The 9,808-nt window shown below is 39.0% G+C and overlaps 2 protein-coding genes across 2 annotated transcripts; both read right to left on the minus strand.

The window, feature by feature from the left end:
* Positions 1-2,349: 2,349 nt before the first annotated feature.
* Positions 2,350-3,231, minus strand: LOC118420214 (probable E3 ubiquitin-protein ligase DTX3). The gene is made up of 3 exons (XM_035826931.1): positions 3,160-3,231; positions 2,768-2,985; positions 2,350-2,419 (listed from the first exon to the last, which is right to left on the minus strand). Exons 1-3 carry the CDS (start codon positions 3,229-3,231, stop codon positions 2,350-2,352), a joined length of 360 nt encoding a protein of 119 aa, XP_035682824.1.
* A 5,042-nt stretch (positions 3,232-8,273) lies between these two features.
* On the minus strand, positions 8,274-9,595 carry LOC118420215 (E3 ubiquitin-protein ligase TRIM56-like). Its single transcript, XM_035826932.1, has one exon. The coding sequence runs from the start codon at positions 9,519-9,521 to the stop codon at positions 8,274-8,276; it is 1,248 nt and encodes a 415-aa protein (XP_035682825.1). The 5' UTR covers positions 9,522-9,595.
* Positions 9,596-9,808: the final 213 nt, after the last annotated feature.

A 9,808-nucleotide genomic window follows, 5' to 3' on the forward strand; every position in this document is an offset into this window, starting at 1 on the left:
ACAACATCCAAGTGGGAATGTACATTGTAAAGTCACTAGGATTTAACAAGACCTTCATGAATATTGACAATATGCCATTTTTTCAATATTTGTAACATATTAAAGAATATCCTTGTTATTATTGGATCAGCAAGCATGTACCCCCCTGATTGTTATAGAGTACTTATTGATGAATACATACATACCAAATTTACTTCAATTAGATATACCTTAGCGATGCACCAAGAGCCTAAAAGCGATAAAATGCAGCAGTGCTTATTATTCATATAATTTGATATCAATTATATTTATGTGACACCAATGAAGTCAGACTAAATCTTATGGACATGATACATGGCCAGTAATTGAAGATTTTATAATATTACCACCAGGTAAACATTTATTACACCAGAAAGTTTCCAGGTCAGTTAATCAGCCAAGGTGGGCAAAACCTGTCTTAACAATACTGAGGATTTGTTTATTAAAGCGCCATCAAATCCAAATATCACCACACCAATGCTTTTTATGTACATTTGCTGTAGCCATGAACATATTCAGGCACCTTGAAATTACTACCTCATGATTCTAAGTATGAAAGAAGAAAACTATTTTTTTACAAAATATTTGTTTGCTTTGATTACCATGTCATGACAAACGGACCACATGTTAGTGGTAGGGAGACAAGAAATGGAAATAAGCTTGACTACATGCCAGTGCGCACCAAGCGCTTCAAAACAAGCCCAATACCATACCTAACCCATCTCTTGAACGAACATGTGCTTAAATAGCCGGTCTTTGTACATATTGTATTACATGTATATTTATATTAGAATCTAGTGTATTAACCTTTTTAATGTATTTATTGATGGAGCAAATTGTTTTAACATAGTGGCTTACATGCAATTCAGCCTACGGCTGCGAGATGTCCACTCATATCTTAGATTGTAATTGTATTGTAATGTTGGTGCGATGGAAATAAACCAAGTTATTAGATGTGTCCTTCTGCTACTAGTATTCGAAGCAAATACAGAAATGTCAATGCCTTCTTATATAACCAAAGTTAACGTTTACGTTTGTTTAACATTGCCATCATTATTGCTTATAATGATTGATATCATATCGCACATGGAAGCAAAATTTTCGGAAGCATTTCAATGGCAGTTCAATTTAACAACAAATATCTAGTAGAAACATACACATCCTGCCTAAAGCATATTTCAATCTGATAAGTAGTTAGCAAGTCTTTTAAAGACTTGAAAAATAATATTCATGCAAAACAGATGAGCCTTTTTTATAATACAGTGCCTATAATTGCTTTGAGCTAGATTTCCATACAAGTCCATGCACTAAAGGCATGTCAAATGATACTTTGTAATGATATCCCCACATTTCAATTTCATGTCATATCGTGGAAAACACTCCTATTACTGTTTTATTTCTACCAAATTTTGTGCACGCTATTCCCTAGAATATAAGACAAAGCCTAGGGTGTCCTAGGCAAATTGCTGTTTGAGTAATATTACATGTAGGTCAATAAAAATACATGTTTTGTCAATTCCCTCTACCCTGTCACCTTCACTGCTATACATGTACTTTGATCATCCTATAATTAGAGAAATACGTTGAAATGGGTACAAGCTCATTCATGTTTCTAAATCTTACATCACCCTCTAAATTTAATATCTGTTCCTATCACCATGGAATATGTGAGCATATTATCTACTTTTTAATTATCAATTTATTATAAGTTGGGTCAAATTTGATGATGCCAAAGTTAAAATGCCTTTTTAATTATCAATTTATTATAAGTTGGGTCAAATTTGATGATGCCAAAGTTAAAATGCCCAGTAGGGTTGGGTGAGCTTCATAGCTTGATTCATATGTCTATGTATGGCATCAAAAATATTTCATACATCGGTCTGTGTGAGCAGTTTTTTTAATGGGATTTCATGTGTATGAAGAACTTTTCTGTAATGGCAAGACAAACCGACATGCACACACTTTGGCTGTGATTGCTTTGATACAAATGCAGCAAATATATATGTGATCGCAACATTGCTGCTTATGATCTATGGTCATCAACATATTCAAGCAGCCTGTAAAGCATCAATCTCAAGATTCCAAACATGCAATAAGTTTAAAAGAACATTTATGATATTAAAGGTTATTCTTTACAAATGTTTTAAGTACAGTAGTTTGCAGACTTTTAAAAAGTATTCTTTACTCTTGGAATACAGAATTGTTTGTATCACTCCTATCTACAGCACTGTGTTGGAAAACAAATCTAGTTTCCTTTAGTGATTTTAATTACTAATTGAATAATTACTTAGTCAAGTGCTTCCAGTATGTATGACTTGGCAACTCCGCCGACTACTTGATGCCCTTGGCAGCCAACTCTTCTGTCACCCTTTTCAGATAGCCAGGATCAGGATAGCCATGCCTAAAGAAGAAAGAAAGTGACATTCTAGTAGCTGTCTGATCAAGACATTTCTCATAAGTGGATTTAAGTGACATAAATTAAATCCTTGTTGGGTCTGCAGCAGTGAATAAGCCACAGATAATGATTATTAACATAAACAAAACAAAACAAAACTTTCTTTTAGTCTCTGATATTCCAGGTCATTTGGAATGTTTCACCACAAAACTTGGACTTCATCAAGTGAATACCTTATATAGGAATAAATATGTTCCATTTTTTTTACCTTTAAGTCAATAAAATGTATCGTTATCATGATTCAAACTGCAAACTACACTGTTCTGAATTGACAAAAAATTAATTGATACATACATGCTTGGTCCTCCATGTGTACTTGTCTTGTGATGAATGTCGTTCCAAATCACTGTGTCCCTGTGTCCTGTTGTTGAAGATGTTCCAATGGTGAAGGTTAGCTTCTGTTCAAAAGCTTGTTTTAGCAGCTCCAGCACTTTTTTCCCATCAGAATTATACGGGAGAAATGCTCTGCGAGTTGTTCCTGTGTAAGGCTTGCCTGGGTTGGGATGGTCTGACTGGAGAAGAAAGTATCATGCTTCAATTATTTTTGCACTGAGGAAGGTACTTAGATTACAAATGATGACAAACAGCTTCATATTGACAAAAAGTAATGTGAAACTTACTTCATAGAGAATCACACTTTGGTCACTATGCTTTTTCATCACAATATAACAAACTGTTTAACCTACCCCTTGTATTCCGCTTCCAAAAGCATAGTCGATGATGATGGTCCCAGTTTGCTTATAGCCATTAAGAGTCATTGCACGAGAAAACCAGGCAAAACCAGGCAGAGGCCGGAAGATGGGGGTCGGCCAAATCGGTTCATACTTTGTATGTGTGATAGGTATGTGGAACTATTAACAGCCATATACTTAAAACCCTCCAGCTATTTTTCGTTATCGAGTTCTGGGACCCCCCTCAGAGACCCTCGAAAATCCGACAATTTATGGCTGAAAATTACTGAAATTGCGATGGCTATCCTGGGAAATGTACATAAGATACAAATCTAACTTTTATATTTCCATATAGCATGGGTCCTTAAGGTTTACAGACCAAAAGTTGAAGATGATACATTAAATTTAAGAGGGTGTACTAGGGGGTTACCTGAATCACTGAAAGCAGATTTTTTATCACTGTAAATTTTAGTGATATTCAAGGCCCATTATCTGCTATACGCAGTGGCTCTGGTAAATGGTTTTACTTTTGCTGGAGAGAGGAACATCTACTTATTCAAAAACAATCGTCATCTTTTTGGGCCATACATAACGCGAGCCGTGAGACGGGGGTCTTTATGGGGATTTTTCGAGTTTTGGGCCATAATAAATCGAGTAATTATATTACACTATGGGGGTAAGTCATGTCAGATGTTTGTATAGTTGCTTGTAAACCATGCATAGCTGTCAAAAATATTTTGATTGATTGGTTATGTTAATTGGGGCTCCACATGGGGGATATAAGGATACTTGAAACGGAATTTTGCTGATTTTACACATTCAAATTATTGCTTTCTTATGCGATTAAGCCTGTACCTTCCTAAATCACTTCGTACATACGTACTTTGTCGTGCCCAAGTAAAAAGCTCTGCATGGGGGTTACCAGGACTCCAAAAATGTGATACCATTTAATAAACAGGGCACGTGGATTCATACCTACTTCATAAATGCTGAAAAATATAAAACAAGACTGCAACAAAAATCAAGATTAATGCTACTTTGGGATGGATACTTTTGTTATCAATTACGGTATACCATAGGGTACAGTTTAGGTATACTTCTATTCACAAAGTGCTGTCCACCAATGGCGTGTGAGTATGCCTGACTATTCTGTTATCACCATAAGGACAAACCAAAAACAAAGCCTATCACAAAACCTTTATATGTAGAACCCCTTTAGAAGGGAACGGTGTATTGTACGATCTGCAAAATACGTGTATACTAATAACACAAAAGAAATTAGAAAATAGCTAAACCATCGAAATGCATATTTACAAAAAGAATTTTGTTGGAGTAGTGATAAAAGCACTTTGGTGATAAGTATGCTACAAAAGAATAAAAGTAACAAATTACAAAAATCAATTCGCACTACTCATACAGTCACGTGCCTAGGATTGGCCGACTTATGTCTGGTCAGAAAGCTGATGATAGTGAAGTGGCCCAGGCCGCTAGTTAAGGGAGCTGATGCGAAGCTGTTGTTCCAGCCCATTGTGTGGCAGACAGATTACAATATTTTGCTAGACTTTCAGTAACACAGACTCAGCACAGATTAGATGGCCATTTACGTGGAGGCGTTATACTAGAGAAGAGAAGAGGAGACAGGAATTATCTCACTCCAGACATGATACTCTATCTGTACAAATCCACTATCCGCCCTTGTATGGAATACTGCTGTCATCTATGGGCAGGTGAGCCGAAGGACTGTCTGCAACTTCTAGACTGCATTCAAAGAAGAATCTTTATGGCTATTAGTAATCAATTATCACCTAAGCTTGACCCTCTCTCCCACAGGCGAAACATGGCATCCCTGTCCCTTTTTACCGGAACTTCCATGGGAATTACTCCAATGATCTCATACTACTTGTCCCTCCGGTGCGAGCCTTTCAGCGCAACACAAGGTTCTTAGCAAACTCACATCACTTTACTGTTCAATTGCCGGTTTCCAGGCCCTTCTAGCTATAGAGCAACAGTTTACAACAAAATTATGGAACTCACTTGACGACTCCTGTTTCTCTCCTGTCTACAACTTATCAGTCTTCAAAACAAATGTTCACCGCTATCTCCGTGCACTGTTTCCAACTCCTTAGTTCATTGAATTGAAGTAGTCTCGTGACCTTGCTTTGAACAATCTTGTTACAAAAAGTTAAAGGTTTAATCAGATAGCGCTTTATTGTAACACTAGTCTTACAAAAGTAAACTATTCTTTTTTTAAAGACTGCATTTCAACAGTTTTATATATTTGTATCAATTTCTTGTGTGTAGTTGTATTTTGTAGAGCGGATGAGTTATTATTTGTCTCTTTATGTAAATGGTTTGTCATAGAGTTTACTTTTGGCTTGACTATAGGCCAAATCGGTTTGAATGACATCCGTGTGCACGTCAGTTATTGGCAACTTTCACTTAAGAAAAAAATTAATCCATACTGTTTATCAAACAAAGCAGCTACATATTGAACAAACAAGAAGATGTGAAGGAACGAAAATCAAGAATGTGTTGGTATATCATAATCTGCGTGTGTTCATCCTTCCTGACTACAATACCTCACCTGATTTCATAATGAATGCAACTTTTTGGCCATTTGGCCATGTCATCCACATAGACAAATCAACAGGACCTTTGAGTGATGAATCAGGCATACTAACACGCCATTGGTGGACAGCACTTTGTCTATAGCTGTACCTCTGCTGTATTCCGTAATTGATAACAAAAGTACAATGCACATGTATCCATCCCTAAAGAGCATTAATTTTTGCTTTTGTTGTGGTCTTGTTTCAACATTTATGAAGTAGGTATGCATCCTTGTGCTCTGTTTATTAAATGGTATTACATTGTTGGAGTCCTGGTAACCCCCATGCAGAGCCTTTTCACTTGGGCACGACAAAGTACGAAGTGATTTAGGAAGGTACAGGCTTAATCGCATAAGAAAGCAATAATTTGAATGTGTAAAATCAGCAAAATTCCGTTTCAAGTATCCTTATATCCCCCATGTGGAGCCCCAATTAACATAACCAATCAATCAAAATATTTTTGACAGCTATGCATGGTTTACAAGCAACTATACAAACATTTGCCATGACTTACCCCCATAATGTAATATAATTACTCGATTTATTATGGCCCAAAACTCGAAAAATCCCCATAAAGACCCCCGTCTCACGGCTCGCGTTATGTATGGCCCAAATAGATGACGATTGTTTTTGAATAAGTAGATGTTCCTCTCTCCAGCAAAAGTAAAACCATTTACCAGAGCCACTGCGTATAGCAGATAATGGGCCTTGAATATCACTAAAATTTACAGTGATAAAAAATCTGCTTTCAGTGATTCAGGTAACCCCCTATAGTACACCCTCTTAAATTTAATGTATCATCTTCAACTTTTGGTCTGTAAACCTTAAGGACCCATGCTATATGGAAATATAAAAGTTAGATTTGTATCGTGTGTACATTTCTCAGGATAGCCATCGCAATTTCAGTAATTTTCAGCCATAAATTGTCGGATTTTCGAGGGTCTCTGAGGGGGGTCCCAGAACTCGATAACGAAAAATAGCTGGAGGGTTTTAAGTATATGGCTGTTAATAGTTCCACATACCTATCACACATACAAAGTATGAACTGATTTGGCCGACCCCCATCTTCCGGCCTCTGCCTGGTTTTCTCGTGCAATGACTCTTAAGATTCAGTTGTCTGTTGTAGGAAACCTTCATGCTTCCTTCAGGCTGGTTTCCTATCAGTTTCCCCACAACAGCACTGCAGACAGGGCAGCGAGATGTTATCTTCATAGCCTTGTCCAGACACTTCTTGCAGAACACGGCCTTACAGCCTCGGGCTTTGCAGGGAGGAGACTGTGGATTTGTTGGCACCGACATGCAAATAGGGCATATGACATCATTGGGATCATTGTTCTTTTCGGTAGTTACTTGCCATGATTTTGCGTTTTTGGTAGGAGTCCCTGTCAGGTTGTTGACTCTTTCTCTCACACTTGTAGCGACGGGGATGGCCAGTAGGCCACAGAAGTCTGCCCTAGCTGCCCTTATTTTTTCTGGTTCTCCCATGAACATCACTGTCGTGTCATCATCAGTGGACTTTGTAATCACTTCTGGGTGGTCTTGCCTCACTTTCCTGATACTATCAAAAATAGATGTCAGAGTTAAGTTGTACTGGGCAACATTGAAGTTTTTACACGTTATCTTGCTAAATACCTTTTGGTAGAGTGTGATGAATTCATCAATGGCCATTTCTGGTTGAGGACTCCTTCCCTGTGAAGGTGATGGTACAAAGTATGCTATTGTGTTGTCCATGCTTGTATGAAACACAGACTTGTATCTTTTACCAATATCTGTTATCTCTGCATGGTGCTTATGCCGAGTGTATGTTAGAACATATGGGTCTACGAATGCTGCAAACTTATGTCCTTGTTCTGATTCAGAGCTGCCAGCACCACCTTTAGCACAATGTCCTTTCTGTTCTTCAACTCTGTTCTGATTTGGGTCATCACATCCACCATCATCTGACAACATTGATGCAGCTGTAAATGCAGCAGTGGTAAGAGAAAGCAGTTAGTGCTGGGTCACTTAAATGTGCACGTGTTTAACACAAACCTATAAAATTCAACAGCGATTACATTTGTCCACATAAACCTCTATGTATAAAACCTTGTCCAAAGCTTCAAAGATTTACGTTCCATCTTCACTTGAGGCAAGTCTTAGAATGTTGATATCAATGTGTGGTATAAGTCTGTCCCTCATTTGATAATCACAAGAGAAAAACTTTTAACACATCCTGAATTGCTTCAGCATAAACTTGACTGTACTTCTGTATACAGGGAAACTGCAAACACAAAAAATGGGTATCGGGGTCAAGTCTGAAATGTCTGATTGTCTTATTAACTGATTCACAGGCCATTTATACAAAACTCGATCACCTCCATGCTTATTGGATAACATACAAGACCCAATATTCATTAAAATGAAAGTGTATCAGGTCTCAAAGCTCATATTCAAATACAGGAAATTGCTAAGGTCGAACTTGTTGACATGACTTTTGTCATGATTTACAAGAAAAAAATTGTTGCCTTCAAAAGACGCAGAATCTTACCACTCACCATTCACCATTCTGCTAACATTTCCTAACACACTGTCCTCAGATAGTCTCGGAGGGCGTCCTGTTCTTGAGCTCGCCACACTTTGTCGCGAACTTTTCAGCAGAGAACACAGCTCCCTCTCCGTCGCCTTTGGTAGACTGTATTGAGCAGTTTTAGGACTGTTCTTGGTCAACTTATTCCCCATGACAGAGTAATCAATTGTGATATTTGCCAGTTTAAAGTCCACTTTGTCTGCGGGTGGTTTAGTCAACTCGTTCAATCTCGCTGCCATATCCTGTGAGAAAGACACAACTTCGTAGTCGCCTCCCTCCCGAGCTAGAGTCTCTGCAAACTCACATGTGCTCTTGGCGCTTGCCAGACTGATCTGAGCTCCCTCTATCTCTGCATCGATCTGTTTCTTCCTGGATGTTTCCTCTGTATCAATACAGTTAAGAAGCCGATCGCTCTCTTCCTTTACCATCTCAATCAAAGTTTGTGCGGTTTTGTGGACTTTCTCACGAGCCCCCTCTGCGTTTAGTTGAAGTTGTTCCTTTAGGCGTTTCTGCACTTCTTCTGTTTGACGAAAGAACTCCATCCGGGCCTGACACTGTGGTGTGAGATCTAAGATTGTCTGTCTCTTCTCGGCAGCCACCTTTTCTATTTGTACGTAGTCGTGCTGTGAGTCCCTGTGTTCAAACAAGGCACATTCGTTGCATATCGGAGTCTCACAGGTCCTACAATAGAGCTTCAACATCTCTCCGGAATGCTTTAAGCACGGTGGAGCTTTCCTAGCCCTGAAAACGTTGTCGTATTTTCCAGTTTTTAGTTCCTCAAAAATTATGAGCGTGTGACCCCTGGTAGCTCTTACAAGACGATGTGCCGACTCACAGCTCTCACACAGAAACTCAGCACACTCCGAACACCTGGACGTGGCTGGCTTCCCTTCCTCACAACTGGTGCAGAGGACATCATCTTTACCCTGGCGAACCTTGTTGTGCTCGGTCACGGCTTTCACCAGGCTGGCGATAAAGAAGTTGTCCTTTAGACCCTCGACGCCATTTTGGGGCAGCGAAACTGGCTGACGACAAATAGGACACGGAAATGTGTCGCCATCGTTCTTCTGGACCCATTCCCGCAAACAGTGCTCACAGAAGGTGTGCAAGCACGGAAGAACCTTCGGGTTCTTAAAGGTGTAGAAACAGATTGTACACTGGGTGGAGTCGTCGCTGACTTTCTCTGGAACAGCGGCAGTCGCCATATTGCTGTTGAGATTTTACTTCCTGATATGACATCACCACACCTGTGCATGGCGTGCCGAAAGTTCAAAAGGCAATGTCCGCAGGTGACATCCCGCTCGGTGAGAAGAGGTTTAAGATTACAGACGACTTTGAGTTGGGTAGACTTTAAGTCTCAACAAAAGACTAACTTCAAAGCATATAGTTACAATGTTATTCTCGGGTGTACATCGGTAAGATTGAAACGTTTAACTTCAGAAACATCAAACAACATGCCGTCCCGACAATTCAACGGTCAGTTAAGGTTTTG

The sequence above is a fragment of the Branchiostoma floridae genome, chromosome 7 (assembly GCF_000003815.2).
Source record: "Branchiostoma floridae strain S238N-H82 chromosome 7, Bfl_VNyyK, whole genome shotgun sequence".
NCBI classification, from domain to species: Eukaryota; Metazoa; Chordata; class Leptocardii; order Amphioxiformes; family Branchiostomatidae; genus Branchiostoma; species Branchiostoma floridae.